We start from the raw sequence: 16,534 nt of genomic DNA on the forward strand, positions 1-16,534 counted from the left end.
GAGAATACTTCATGGATTAGGGAATATTAAATTATTTAGCATAATTTGTAAATGATGAGAAAACATACTAATTTATTTTATATTTAAAATTATTGTCATTAATTTTAATATAACCATACCCGAAAAAAGTATTATACTAACTACAATTTTTTTAAAAATAAATTTGATGAAAAAAAACACAGTGATCGTAATGTGCAGTTATGCATTAGTTTATCTAACCTATACTGACATCATATTATAACGCGTTTTGTTTATCAAAAGTCCAAGTACCTATATTTTGGTTTGGTGACTTGGTGTCGCATGTTTTAATTTTAAAAATAATAAAATAAAGGAAACCATTAAATTAAAAACACATTTTAAAACAATGGATAGAATCATTCAACTATTTTAACTATTCTATAGACTATATTGGAATCCTTTTACTAGAAAGTTTACATCTGACTAATATAAAAAAAATATATACAATGAGGTTAATTGACTATTTTTGCATATTTTTCAATTTTTGAATAGAATATAAGGAGAATATTTGTAAGTTTTTTACAGAATATTAGCGTCATATTTTAGGTGTCGTAAGATGATAAAATCTGGACTTAAGTTACCGTAATATTATAGTATTAATGTATTATAAAACATTTTTAATGTTACGGTAAAAATAATAAATAAAAAAATATTGATAATACCAAAACGTAGAAATCATAATTCTTTTCCAATTACAATGATTCGATAAGTAAAAAATATAATATGATGTTTGGATGAATAAATATTTATGTGATTTAATATATATATATATATATATTTATATAGTACTGTAATACCGTTGATTAAATATTTAGTATAATATTAAGATCACGAATATAATAAATAATATCATAATGATTATGGAATGTATAAAATAATTTAGAGGCACATTCAGTTTTTCATTTAAAAAATAATAATATAAAGAAAGAAATAACAGCTGATAGACTTTGAAAACTGTTCAACTTATTAGAGATAAATTAATTTATGAATTACAAAAAAAATATATTTTAGTACTAACACATTTTTTTATAGATAATATGTTAAATGTGCTGTTCTATCAATTAGTTGAACTTTATTGATGATATTTATATGATTAATATTAGCAGGAAATATTATGTATGTACATTTTACTTCTTATCATTCAGTTTAAAAACATCATCATAATTAATAGTTTTTTTTTCATTATTTAAACATAAATTTTAATTTAATTAATTAATTATTAGAAGCAGTGTTAAACGACGCATTGTTTTATTGAGAAGTATAAAATATGATGATTATCGATTTCTTATAGTCTACAGCCAATGTTATTTTTTAAACAATGTATGAATATAATTATGGACCAGTTCAATTCATATTCAGTAGTGGTTTCTCTCATCAGTAATCAATATTTTTTTATTCTTAGAATACAGTGTTTAAGCCACGTTTCAAATTAACATACACCAAACTGTAGCACAATTTTTTCATGATACATTTAAAAATGTTCAATTTGGTTTTTTAAAATTGTATTATTACAAAGTGAGTTATGGTTAGTGTATAATCATAATCCCCAACAAAATAAGCACCAGTACAGTACTACTATAGTATAAAATACAAATAATACATTTATCTGACTATGGAAGGTTTACCTGATATTAATAAATATCGTACATAAAATCGTCTAAACTTGATTGATTAGCTTGCAACTCCAAAATACAACATATTATTTTTTTGTGAATCGAATACTAGCCACTTGTAGTGTATAATTATACGTCTGTACTGAATTCTTTATAGAGTTCATACGGTTGATGTTTTATTTTTATTTTCTACTAATCTCTTTTTAGTGATTACATAATTTTAAACCGGCTGACCTTCGTGTAGCATGCGTCCACCAATAGCTCTGCAGCCAGCCAGTCCGAGTTACCGGCATAAAATGTACTGCTGAATTGCTCGGCGACGGAACCATAAACGATTTTCATTTGATTGATTACAGTTATATTCGTATTGTTGTACCGGCTTTTAATTAAGTATAGTTCCCTATTTGTTTTTCATTGTTAACTTTAAATGCAACGTGAGTTTTTGATGCAAAAGGATTATTTTACATTAAATATTAAACAGTACTTATTGTAATTAAAGTAGGTAATTAATTTGAAATTTCAAAATCCAGTACATTCGGCGAAAATCAGGTATTTAACTAAGATGTTTTATTTCATTTTAATTGAAGCAGTATATTTGTATGACAAAATATTATGCCAACAAGTCGCTTCATATTTCGTTAACATAATACTATTAATTACAAGTTACACCTATAAGGCTATAAACGGTTATTATCATAATAGATACTAATGCTCAATATTATATCTTTTAACAAGTTGTTTGTTTTTATAATTGCATAAATCAAATAATATATAACATTCAATTGTGTAGCCGAAAACGGTGTAAAATATTCACTTATTTAAACGTATTCTTTTGCTGTTTCCTTTTTTTTAAATTTAATAGCAGACTGACAAATTAAATTATTTTTTATTAAATTATTTAAATTCATTTAAACACTAGAATTTTTTGCATAAGGACATTATATACACTATTATTAAAAATATGAGAACAATGATATTTTTAATCAAATTATTTATCAAAACTGTGTATTTTTTTGCCTATATACATAGAATATAAAAATATACTCCATGTTTACTTTATTTTATTATGTATTATTAATTCTTATTATGGCAGGAAAATTGCATTTTCGAAATAAAATATTTGAAGAACCGGATAAAATGGAAGAGTGGTTGAAAATATCACTATGTGTAAGTTTGTTTGCAACTTTTCGGGACTTTCGACCAGTGGATTCATTTTATACATCATATTTAACCAGCCCAGCCGTAAATTTTACTACTGAGCAAGTAAGTTTTAGTATAACTTATGCTTTATTATTTTTACAATAACAATTGTGGTTTTAAAACACACTTTTTTTTACTTTATATAATATTAGTTTTTCATTTTCATATTGTAATAAAAGTTAAAACAAATAAAGTATAAGTTTAATGAAACTAATACGCCATTTTAAACTAATTCATTATTTTTATAATAATTTTCTGAGCTTAGCTAGTAATATTTTGATATAATTTATTATTAAAAATAATATTCTTAACTACCTAATCAAGATATTTTATTTTACGATTAGTAAAATAAAACTTTATAAAGTCATTGTTGTAATGTGTGGATTTTAAAACTTACTGCAAATTTTGTTTTGCATATAAAACTCAAAATAAATATAATTATTAGTAATTTAACATAAAAGTACCAAATATCATATCTGGGTTTATATATTACCATTATCAGTGGGAAATCATCTCACTAATTTATCGGATGGAGAATTTTTCGCTTCTATCAGTCTGTCACTATCATCTTGCCTATAAAAATTGTCTAGATTTTTAAAACCGTTGTCTAGAGCAATAGTGAGCAACCTTTTTTGATCCACGACCCCCAAATTGATTTATTTTGACAATACGACCCCTCCCCCTTCCTATAACATTATGTAAGTGTATTGTTATTTACTTCGTAGTCTTAATGTATACAAACATATTATTCATATAAATTGAATCGTTAATTTTAATATTTCTTTAATTTAATTAATCCAAAACATGAAAAAAAATACACAATTAGAATTATATAAAATCTATATAAAATAACATATTTAGTAAATAACTTTTTAATTTGGTGTAAAATTATTGGCGTCCCCCCTAATAAAATTTTCACGGCCACTAGGTTACTCACCACTGATCTTGAGGTTGTAGAAATCAAAATGCACTATTTGAATCCTTATACTCAAACGTATATTGTACCTACCATACTCTATTACTATTGCAAGGGAACAATATTAATTGAAACTATTATGAGATACATTGGCACATTGCATAATACTATGTGTGATATTATACTAGGAAATCATCATTAAACATTCAGGATTTCACCAATTTCTGAAAAAATTAATTGGTAAAAAAGATTGAAAATTTAATTCAAAGGTCCTCAAAAGTTGTTTAAATAGCAGTTCTAAAATATTGAATAGGCATGGACGCATGGTTATTTTGTATATGCATTTAAACTTTAAAGTTCAAATGTTGAAAAAATTAATCTCAATTCTGAAAATTCACAAGTAATTTTTTAGTTGGAAATGAATACATTTATTTTTATTTTTAGAGCCAACATGAGAAATTTTAATAGTAAATTCTCAACAAGTTTTTAGACCTTTATTAAAAAAAAGGTTGACTTACAGTATCGTTAATTTTTAAAGACCGTTTAAATTTTTAATTGTTTACAATACTTGATATTCAATCGTGTTTTTAATAATATTATTAAATTTGATTACTTATACATGTATGCTAGGATGACAAAAATGATAAAATTTGAGTTCATCATTCTTCATTAGAATCTATATAAATACAAGCTAAGTGATATTTATTGGTAGTCGTATTACTGGAGAACGGCTGGACCTTTTTTGTTAAAAGTTATATCAATAAGTTCCTTAATACATGGAACGGGGTATATAAATTATAAATTATTTCAACTCCAATTGGCAGCTAAAAATGTCACACATGATTCGTTTTTGTTTATTTGAATGATATGTGAGATATTTTTATCTTATAATTCTAATATACCAGATATCTTTTTAAATGTTTAAACATTGATATGACACTATTCACCAACTAATCTTTTAAGCAAATACTTTTGCATTAAGTAGGTTCTAATAATTTATAATAATACTATGAATATAATATATATATATTTTTTTAGGTAACCGAAGATATTTATCCAATAAATTCGTACGCAACTACAAGTCTAGTAATTATTATGTTTCTTGTCACAGACTATGTTCTCTACAGACCAATTGTAATGTTGGACGCATTAAGTTCAATTGTGATGTTTTTATTAGTTTTGGAGCCTGTTACTCTTTTCAAATCCAAAGTAAGTTTAGATATCGTATAGGTTATGAACGCATTTTCAACTTAAGTGAATTTTCGTAACTCAACAAGGAGTTATAGTAATAAATGTAAGGTTAAGTATAACTGTCATAATAATACTGGTTTATCTTTTTTTAATAATAATCATATATTTGAGACAGTGAGACAGTGAGAAATTGTCGTGTGAATAGTTTTTGGACATTTTAAAAATAATTTTGGATAGAAAAATGAATGCATAAATAAATATTATATATTTTTAGCTAAGTATGGTATTTTTGGGTCTAACGTCTGCATCTGAACTAGCGTACATGTCATACGCGTATGCAAAGATTCGTGACCGTAGGTTATATCAAAAAATGACCGGAATCGTTAGAGGCTCCAATCTTCTGGGGAAGTGTTTATCATCCACATTTGCTCAAATCGCAGTTTCATTTTTACACTTGGAATATGGGTTACTCGTGTATATTTCATTAGCGGGTAAGAAATGTATACAATTAACCTATTTAAGTTATAATTAAAATTTAGTTATTTACTTTAAAATTGTATTTCAGGTTCAATTATAGCATTTGTTGTTACATTTTTTCTTCCTCCTGTAAATTCAAGTATTTATTTTCATCCTGAAAGTAAAAAAACTGCAAACACAAAAGTCAACTACAATACATTCTATAGTCAATATCATAAAGTAATTATTTATAATGATAACAATACCTAGGTAATTTTTTTTTTAATAACTACTAGATATTATGCCATAATAATATGTAAAACGTTTGATCAATGTTTTAATGAAATATTTTAAAATAGAGTTAATCATATCTATTTTAACATTATTTCATATGATGGATTTAATATTATAAATACATTTACGAGTAGGTATTTGGTGAAATGCTTTCATATTATAATCCACTGTGTAATCCACTGAGAACACCACCCCCATTTTTTATTTAAATAATAAATATATTGAAATTCTGTCTTTTGCCGTTTTTAATATAGACCATATTTTTAAATTCTCAAATTGTTTTGTACTACTTAAAGAATGGTTTAATTTACAGTATAAAATGGGAGTTCTTATTGAAAACCAGAAGTTTGTATATACACATGATACTGCTTAAGTAGCACAAACATCTCCGGAGTTTGAAAATATTATTCTTAAGTTTATTTACAAATTTTAAAAACATGGTTTTTAATAGCCGCATAATTAAAGAAAAAATGGGTGAGCATGCTTGATGCAGTTCTCTGCAAAACTTTTGTTATAATTGTATTATTAAAGTATCGTTATTTAATACACTTAAAGGTCAGTTAAAAGTTACAACTCTTAAACACATCTGATATAATGATATTAAACATCTAATTTTAGTACTTAAAGTGCACTCTAGCGTCGAACTGTACAACTAAGGCTTCAGATCATTTTACACTGCCACAAGATGGCAATATATAATCGTGTATGAGTAATAAAGTCGATTATTTACCCATAGTATTGAGCTAAATTGAAATAATTGTTTTTATATTTTTCGAATTGTAATACTCGATTAACATTATTGGAAGAGAACTTAAATATCAATAACGAGTATTCATATTTCATGGTTTAAAATGAATAACATTTTATCAGTATAATAATGTATCGGTATTATTGTGTGCTTACAAACAGTTAATGGTATCGGTATGAATGTTTTTATAAGTGGAAAAATAATGTATCGGTAGTTAGTTGTTTTCTTCTGAATAGTTTTGCCACCATTCCATAGGTTAGTGACATATTTTATTTTTAAAACTAAATAGTTGCCTCAATATTTTATTTTCCTAACCTAACGCTTTCTAAATCAATACTTAAGTTGTACTCTAATATAAGTAGTATTTTAAATTAGGCATGAGTTGTTCTTCAACATATAATATGTTAAGGTGCATTTTAATCAACTGGGTAACAGCACAATTAATAATAGTTCTTATGAAAACAGAAGAAAATAATAACAAAAGCTTAAAATATCATTTAATAGTAGGTATACAATCGTTTTCATTACAGTACCTAGGTACAAAATACAAAAATAAAACAAATCACAATGTTTGGCAAAAATAAATCGATTTAACCATAAACCCATCCATGCGGATGTTTAGCTGTTTAGCTCATCACCCCTATTCATAAATTTGTCAACGGCCGGGTCCTTATCGAAACAAAATGCGATAAAACTTTCACTGGACAACCTTAAACGCCAACATAAGCCATAGAGTGAGATACTGAGATTCCATCTAAACATGTATCTGCATGCAATGAATAAAATCGGAAAATCAAATGCTACTTAATGTGCATAGATACCATACTACCACTATATATGCTTAAACAAAACAAGATAATTTTAATTGAATTGGTCGCAACAAAAAAAAAAATGATTTTATTTGAGCTTGGTGTAAATTTGATATTTTATAAATATTCTAGGACATAGTTTATTAGTCGATAACATATCTATAATATAATATATACCTATACTATATACCTATAATTTAGCAGACATGTAATTTGCTTCTCAATTTTAAATTATTATTTAAGACCTACATAAGTACGCAAGTTCAAAATATAAAACAATAAAATATTTACATTTTATAAAAGTTCAGTATTATTAAAAAAATGATAGGTACCAACATAGTACTTATGTATTTGTATTCAATATAAAATTCACATTTTGAACTTAGTATGATTAGGTATAAATATGTATGAATATTTTTTTAAATATTATGCAAAAAAAAAAATATTGAAAACCAAATGTTTACAAGATATTCTGTCATTTCGTGTCAACATAATTTCAAACAATTCCGCAAATAATTGTATAACTTCAGCTAATTACCAAACACAGACTATGATTTGAAAAAATCTTTAGAATTTCCGTTGGTTTCAAATTAGGTAGTAATATTTTAATATTTTTATACTTTTATTGTTTTCTCGTCCAGGTATTAATTTCATTTTACAATTATTGGTATAACATATATTATTGAATTATTTTTTAGAGTTGTATTCGTAAAATTAATATTACGATAATACCTCATGGTGATTGTTTAAAGGTTTACTCTAAAGAAAATCAAAATCGGGAAAAAAAAGTAATTTTCCATCGTTTCTTCAGTTTATTTTGCAACGAGTAATCCGTCAATTAAAACTTTACCAGGAAACAAAAGACTGCTTGTCGATGATAGTAATTATTTTCAAAAAGCTTTCATCCCATAGTTGTAGTTTTGACATTTATTAATTAAATTGCCCACCACAAGCGAGATTTTCAATCCGTGTTTGTGTTAGGACTACAAAGAAAATATAACGAAGAATATAGACCGTGAGTGTTGATGAATTGTCATTTCTAATTTTGAAAACGATTGATATTTTCTTATTTGTGTTCTTACCTGGTTATAGCAACATGGCTGCTTTTAACCTGACATTAGACGCGTACTTATCTACTTGTTTGATGATATCAATACGATAATTATATTTGTCTTTGGCACAGGACCTTGGATCGTGTTTCGTTGAAAAATCTCCAAAGCCCGTTCGAGTAGTATTTGATCAGCTGTACGCAGAATTGAAGGACGCGTACACCAATCCGTATCTTCTCAAATACGGCATATGGTTCGCCTTCGCCACCGGAGTCTATTTCCAGGTGATTTAAAATTATACGCAATTCAACACAGGTAGGTACTATTTGGTACTTGAGTGGGTACATATACATTTTCTTTTGTTAAAAGTTTCGACCCCCAAAAGCGTATAAAATAGTTGAGGACGGGGTATATAAAATGTTTAAAGTTACATTTCAGTAGGCATACAATACATTGTGTCCTCTATCAATAATAATAAATAGTCCATAATCATAACTATTAATATTGTTCGTGTAAAACAAACCCGTTAAGTCTTTCTGCTTTTTAATTGATCCTTCGTCGTTGAGTATAACAGAGGTGTTGAATCTGTTAAATAATTAATAAACCATTACGTAAGAAAATCGGTTCTGACATTTCAGTGAATGAGGCGATCATATCAGCATCTAAAGGTGATATTTTATGATACATACCATATAATATTATTATGTTTATTACTATTACTTAGGTTAAAGTAATTTTATGTGAATTGTGATACAAAGAAAAAACATAGGTACATCGCTGTTCGCTGTGTTTGTCCACTACATTAAAAGTAAATAGTCTGAAATAAAATGAATGTTAAACTATAGTATTTGGTTGAAAAAGCTATCTTTTTAATAACCCTATGTTACTTACCGGATTGAAAATAGTCTTATTCTTTTTAAAAATAACTTGTCGTATGTGAAAAAATATTATAATGAAAGTATTAAAGAGAATTATCGTTTTTTTTTTATTATTATTTACTCGATAACAATAATTTTCATTAAATTAGTAGGTTATACTTACCCCAAAATTCTATAACGAAAGTATATCCCATGAAAAATTGTACATGATCATAATTTATTATCATCAACTTACATTCGGCACTACACGTCATCATCATAAGTTCAATTTTGTTTTTTTTTTTAATCAGCAAGGCATGCTGTTACATGAACTATAATATGATTTGACATTTCGGCAGATTTACAGGTGTTGACGTACAACGACGTCCTTTACTTGGAATTGAACGAACTCGATCAGGTCAACAACAAGTTGTACAACGGCGGAGTTGACGCTTTGGCTTTCATAACAGGTAAATTAAATTTTACACGGTTTACGCATAATTACGTTGCTGACTGTAGTTAATGTTTAACTGAGATAATCTGACAAGTAATTTTAGGTTTTTAATAAAATGTTGATGCCAAAATGATAGCGTCAAATTTACAAATTGTTGTCACATTACTATCACATTACAATATTATTTGCTATAGACATAACTGCTGGTATTAAGTTAGGTAATAAGATTTAAAATTTAAGCAAGGAATAACATTTGTAGACTTTCATTTTCGTTTTGATATTCTGATCGGAAATTAAGTGATTTCTTTTTGTTCGTGCCCCATGGTTGTAATTTTGACAGACCACAGAAAACTTTTATTTAAAATATAATAAAAGAAATACAAGGTACTTGCTTAATATCATATTTGGAAGCCAAGGGAGGAATTTTAAAAGAAACATAATTCAATTCACTCCTCCACCCCCGACCATCATCACCGACCGTCAAAATTAAATTAGGTGCCTGACATCAATTATTATAAATTACAATACTGGTATGTGCATAGACTCTTCGATCGATGTATCCATCTGATTAGGTAAGTTAATTTTTAATATGGGGCAAATTGAAACCATTATATGTTTATAAACTAGCTCATACTAGGGGGGGAGTTACGGAAATGCATTACAATTTACAATTATAATTTATAGCTCGATAAATTATTCATTTTTATTTTTATGAAATTGATTTTACCGAACCATTTTAACGAAAGTAACGCAATAAGTATGTAATAACTTACTAAAAAAAATATTTTTCATCTACAGAAATATAAACCAATGTAATAATTATTGTGCTTAATAAATGTCATATTTATAATTAATTAGTTGTCCCGATCGGCGTTGCCCGTACCAAGAATTTTTGAAAAAATGATAACTCAATATTATGATTTATACTTTGTTCAATTTATTCTTCACTATTCAGTGTAACGGTGTTCAAGACTTCAAAGATTTCATCGATCATCTTGAATGCATTTATAGTGCACACTTACATGGTGGCAAGAAGGTATATTGGGAATTTCACTGGACAGATATGGTGCTACTGTTATATTTATTTCATCCAGATTTCCTACTTTTCCTAAAATTGTCTTCTATATGAACTCTGAGTTAACAATTATGAGCACGCAAAAAAAAAGAATAAGCCAAATCCAACATTAGGCCAATCCGTTTCGGAGTTTATCCCGAACAAAAAAAGGAAATTTCGTATTAATATAGATATAGATTTTCAACCAACCAATTAATTTTTACAAGACAAATTACATGTCCTGACCTAACCGTTATATTAGTGAAACCCGTATAAAAATCCATAGGGTATTTTTCGAGATATGCGAGTACATACAAAAAAGAAACTTATATTTTATAATATATTACAACACCCTATTTTCAATTTAGAGATTGAATTTAGTATGCCAGAAAAATTTGAGGAAGTGTACTCAACAACTTCCCAAACATTAATCGCAATCGGACGAACGATTTAGGGAGGTATAGGAGACATACATATAAACATTCATTTATATATATAATATGAATATAGATATTGATATAATGTTATGAAGTTGTGAACAAAGATCACTTGGAAAAAAAATGTATTTAATTTATAATGTAATATTTAATGCTATACTCTTAATATGTCAGACCATTAAATTCACTAGAAATTAATAAATAATCTCACAAAAATGACACAGTAAAAAAATGATACATAAAAATGCAAAATCTCAAGAAACATTTTATTTTTAGTTATGGAAAATGAAGATTTTGTATACAAATATATTAAATCACAAGTTTATGTATGTGCATATATTTATTATTCATATATGTAATATGTATGTATTATGTACTTACTCGTATATAATAAAATATAAGAACAAGTTTACTGTTGATGTTCAGAATTATTGATTTTAGGCTGCTGTACTTGAATACCTACGTAGATAAAAAATATTTGAAAATAGTTTAATATGAAGTTGAATAGTTATTGTAAATGTCTCATCTATTTTTTAATTAGATTATTATTATCAAACAATTTAAAATAGTTCTTTCAAATATTGAAAGTAATTGTTGTGGCTCATGTGCTTGCAATGATTTTTCACAAATATCCAACTGATAATAAGTTTAAATATAGTTAAATTATATCATTATTTATCGCTTATAATATTTATTAAAATAGTAATTTTTATGTATAAAATGCTTAGTATAATCATATCAAAATATTTTTCTGTGAATCAAATATATAATTATCGACTTAAAAATAATAATGTGATAAAATATCAGAGGTTGTTTCATATTATAGCATACAATAGTTGCATTTTCTTAAGTACTGAATAATTTTAGTAATAAGTGACGAACAATTCAATAAAAGTATTTATCAAGTTAAGTAAAAAATTATGAACTCAAAATAATAAAAAAATATATCGTCTATGATTGTATTGATCTATTGTTTTTATGTTATTTCAGGAGCATTGTCATCATACTTAATAGGGTTCCTGAAGGTTGATTGGAAATCCAGAAGTGATTTATTCCTCTTTGTCGGCTCACTTTTGAGCTGCGTTACTCTGTGTGTCTGCTACGTGACAACATCATTAAATTTGGTATACATAATGTACATTATGTTCTGTTTCGTATTTCAATCGATGAATGTTGTGGCCAGGTACTATTAAATTAAGTAACGATTTACATTTATTTAATATGGTATTTTGAACTTATCGATTTTTGTGTTCTTTAGGTCCGAAACAGCTAAACATTTAAAGCATGACAGTTTCGCTTTCATTTTTGGTGTCGTATTTTTTATTTCATTATTTATGTCAAGTGTCTTCACATATTTATTTGTTCAAGATACTTTGATTGCGATTCCAGTAAACGTACAGGTAATTTTAATCGATCTACAATGTCAATAAATGATATTCCGTTTGACTACAAAGATTAATGAATCCATAATATAATTTAAAGATATCTACAAAGTCAAAACCACTAGTCAGTAGTAGCCATCAGCCCATATAAATAAGCTGTATTATAAAGGTCTTAAAGGTAATTCATTTCTATAAACATAAATTTATACCGAGATCACACATCTGAAGTTTTTAAAGAGAATCAATTCTAGAATTATAATATACTATAATTTTTTGGTCTATACTATAATTTTAATCATCAAAACGTATAATATTTTTAAAAATCTTTAACCAAATGTTGGACTTTTTTCTTTCAAACATATTTAAATAAATAAATTTATATAATAAACATTTCACGTTAATCTATGTACCAAATGTATTTAATGCATAAAAACACTATACAATTTTTTGTTCTCATATTACACCAAATAATAATTTTTTAATTGGGTAGGTAAATTATCAATATTATTATTATATTTTAAATTGCTTTTTCGCGTTTTCTATAAGTGTTAATAGTTGGCATTCTTTTAGTATTAATATTATTTCTACGAATATGGCAAATATATTATAATTTGTAATGTTATTATGAATTATTTATTATATTATTAAAATTATGTTGCATATTGTAATTAATAGGTATAACATTTTATTTTTCAGTTTCTACTCTATGGATTGATTAACGGTGGACTTGCTCTTTGGTTTTTTTTTCAAATGTGTATAAAAAAATGGAAAAGTTGACTGCTATGCAAAACTATGTAAAAAAAAAAAATGTTAGTGTAAGTGCATATAAGTTAGCTATAACTATCTATATTGATGAAGTACCACCACTGGGAGACCTCTTCACTCTGTGTTCCCTGTGTGTAGTAATATTATTATAAATTAAGCTTATTGTTCAACTATTATAACAGATTGCCTGTTAAAAAAAAAAAATAATAATAATAATAACTATACAATCATAAATATTTTTTTCCTCTTTTTATTAAAACTAAAAATGGTTTAATTTAATATACAACATAATACTGGATATAGTGCAGTGGAAAAATATGTATTCACATTTAGCATACTACATTTTGTTAGGAATTTAATAAATTAAGAACTATAAATTAATGTTTAATACATTTTTATTTTTAATTTGTGGTCAATTACCAATTCATATTTTGGTCATTTGTCTGCAAGTATATATAGATAATATTTATCGTATGTATTTAGTACAGTATACAAAGGCCTTTTAGTTTATAATTTAAAGTCGTAATATAGCTTTTATCTTATGACGATTTTAATCGACGAATAAAATAGTAAGAGTTATTACGAACATTTTATTGATTTTTGCTGGCTGAACATTATTAGTATCTATGAGTAATAATACGCCTTACATGTATAATAAATTATGATACAATTATGATTATAAGTATTACAAAAATATTCTATTATAGGTACATTTGACTCGTTTATTCGGTAATAGAAGTAATTATATTGTAATGAAAATTTAACGTACATGTAGGGTCTATTTGGATAATTTTTACTGTCTAACTATTATGTAGGTGTTAGAGGTCACGATCTGAACTTGACTGTTGGCTTTTTACGACTGCCATGTCAACGCAAACCGTGTACAGAATATATGAAGTTTGAAGAAGATACGCCTGTTTTATATTTGTGTTTCCATTAATGTGCCTATGTATATATTTTGGAGCGGATATATTGAGAGCAGTAGAGCACACTCAAAAAAAAAAAATGATTATTATCAATATTATTATACAAAAGTTTTTGTCTCTAAAAAGTAGTATTAAACGATCCTTCTTAGTGACAGAAAACAAAAATACATGTAGATTATAATCATAGTGCATTCTGAATGAACAAACATATTTTGCATTTTTATAGGATTTATATACATGAGCGCATATAATTTTCTAGTGTGTTTGTCCTTTGTATTGTTTGTTCACTCAGACAGCCAAACGCTGTCTCGGTATGATATAGCAACGAAGCGTAAATATAAGAGCATCACTATTTTGCGTGAGCAATATATTTTTAGAATTTTGAGTGAAGCAAATGCATAATAATTCTATTCCAAGTGTATTAACGAGTTATACAATTAGGGAAAACATTATTATGCTAATATTTAAAAAATAACACTTAAATTATTTTTAGTTAATTCACTAAAATTTTATCTTTAGAAATTAGTAAACTTTTTTTTTACCCGTCTTTTAGTAACAAAATCAGTTTTTATAGAATTGTATAGACGCTGAGTGATGAAAACTAGTTTCATCTATAATTCTGTAACAATAAGTACTTAGATTTTATCAGCAAAATATACATTACGTATATTGTGTTAAGTACCGTAATTTATGGATAACAATCAAATATGAAATTACAAAATCAAAAATTGAAATCTTAAAAAAATTTTCGCTATTGCTGATTTGTTAAATTTTATTTTTGTCGTTTGCAGGTCAAACCAAATTGATGATCTATACTCAGATTTTACATTTTTACCTCTATTCCTCACGTTTAGTACGTATAGCTTTTTAAATTTGTCATAAATTGTATACCTACAATATAGGTATTTTGTCCCTTTTTTATATTTTAAATCACTAAACTGATTGTGTATGACTAAGTTCATACAACTTAACTATAAAATAAATGAATAAATTAACTTAACGTTTTAATTACCAACCAGGCTAATGCTGACCTACAAAATACATTTAAATAATCTAACGATTCCAGGTTTTGGAATCTTAATGACTAATGATTTAAGTCAAAATTGCAATGTTTAATTATTGATTTAAGTTAAAGTAGAAACATGCATTTAAATTTGTAATTCAATTTCTTATTGCTCTTCTTTACGTTGAACTGAATTAAATAATCATTTTAATTATTAAACCAATTATTATTTTTAATCTTTTTAACAATAATCCAATGAGATTTTTTTGAGGGACAACCGATTGGAATTCCAAATACGAAGTAAGATGATCGAGTAACCATCCTATTATTATATACCTTATTGAAGTCACATGCAAGTGAATCTACATTTTTGATAACATCAATATGTTAATTGTTAAAAAGCGACTCTTGAAATGGACGTTTCCAGTTCAGATATATTTTCTTTATATTACTGAAAAGTTATTTCGAACAAAAGTCTAAAGCTGTATTCTAGTATGATATTACAGAGTTTATTAAACTACTTTTGAATTTATAAATTAAACAATAGTCGTACAAGCTCACGCAATCTACTGAAATGTCGTTTCAGTTAAAGTGATATAAATATTTTATTTCATTTTACCCGTTTTAAGGGGAAATGTCGATCTAGATATTATGAATAATTTCAATACATTTTCGAAAAACATTCCTATTACAGAAAATTATTTATTATTTTCTAACAGACACAATACGTAAATACAATGATTTATACTAATAAAATAAACAAAAATTGTACAAAAATGTAGTTGTTAAATGTAAGATTTCGATAAAACTTGTCAAAATCAAGAACATTTGTAAATTATTTTGACTTAGAAAATCGTAAACATTTTTATTCCAAAATTTGAAAATTCAATATAAAATTCTCCATAAGTCTTCATACAGTTAATAAAAAAAAAAAGATTACTGGAAAATTAAGTCAATTTTTTATGAGTGTTCCTTTGAAGCTACTTTTCGATGTAACATATTCACCCGTAAATTAACGAATTCTCATCGATCGTTTTTCATATTTTTTGTAATTGAAAACGAATGACTGTAGATGCGAAATTTTCATCAACTTTTTATTTTATTATTTTCTAAAGATGATACGATTTTCAAAATATTTAAAATCGGTTTGAGTTGTTTAGTTATGGTAATAAAGATATTACAATTATTTTTTTAGAATTGAAAATAAAAATGTTCTATTGATATCTTTTTATAAGATTTTAAATTTAATACAAGATTCGTCATAAGTAGTTATAATAACAGTTGGAAAATAATATTATATACATATGCTTTTTTTATACGCATTTAAAGTTAAAATGTTGACAGACTTCAAAAAATATCTAG

General features: G+C 25.9%; 1 protein-coding gene across 4 annotated transcripts; it reads left to right on the top strand.

Moving 5' to 3' along the window:
• Window positions 1–1,888: 1,888 nt before the first annotated feature.
• LOC111030311 (thiamine transporter 2-like) lies at window positions 1,889–15,889 on the top strand. 4 transcript variants are annotated; one of them, XM_022309735.1, is made up of 11 exons: window positions 1,890–2,180; window positions 2,725–2,894; window positions 4,786–4,956; window positions 5,213–5,429; window positions 5,504–5,634; window positions 8,429–8,578; window positions 9,519–9,621; window positions 12,087–12,279; window positions 12,355–12,496; window positions 13,175–13,293; window positions 14,961–15,889. In XM_022309735.1, the coding sequence occupies exons 2-10, from the start codon at window positions 2,769–2,771 to the stop codon at window positions 13,253–13,255; spliced, it is 1,314 nt and encodes a 437-aa protein (XP_022165427.1). In that variant the 5' UTR covers window positions 1,890–2,180; window positions 2,725–2,768; the 3' UTR covers window positions 13,256–13,293; window positions 14,961–15,889. The 4 variants fall into 4 exon arrangements, with proteins under 4 accessions (XP_022165428.1, XP_022165427.1, XP_022165426.1 ...); XM_022309736.1 differs by lacking the exons at window positions 13,175–13,293; window positions 14,961–15,889 and adding an exon at window positions 12,579–12,854 and having other exon boundaries at window positions 1,889–2,180; XM_022309734.1 differs by lacking the exon at window positions 14,961–15,889 and having other exon boundaries at window positions 13,175–13,450.
• The last annotated feature ends 645 nt before the right edge of the window (window positions 15,890–16,534 follow it).

Source organism: Myzus persicae, unplaced genomic scaffold (assembly GCF_001856785.1).
Source record: "Myzus persicae strain clone G006 unplaced genomic scaffold, MPER_G0061.0, whole genome shotgun sequence".
NCBI classification, from domain to species: Eukaryota; Metazoa; Arthropoda; class Insecta; order Hemiptera; family Aphididae; genus Myzus; species Myzus persicae.

Bases quoted from the DNA above. Each gene is read 5' to 3' on its own strand.
- LOC111030311 (XM_022309735.1), top strand. From the start codon at position 2,769: ATGGAAGAGTGGTTGAAAATATCACTATGTGTAAGTTTGTTTGCAACT. The intron at 5,430-5,503 runs GTAAGAAATGTA...ATTGTATTTCAG, and splicing joins CGTGTATATTTCATTAGCGG to GTTCAATTATAGCATTTGTT. The intron at 5,635-8,428 runs GTAATTATTTAT...TCTTTGGCACAG, and splicing joins TCTATAGTCAATATCATAAA to GACCTTGGATCGTGTTTCGT.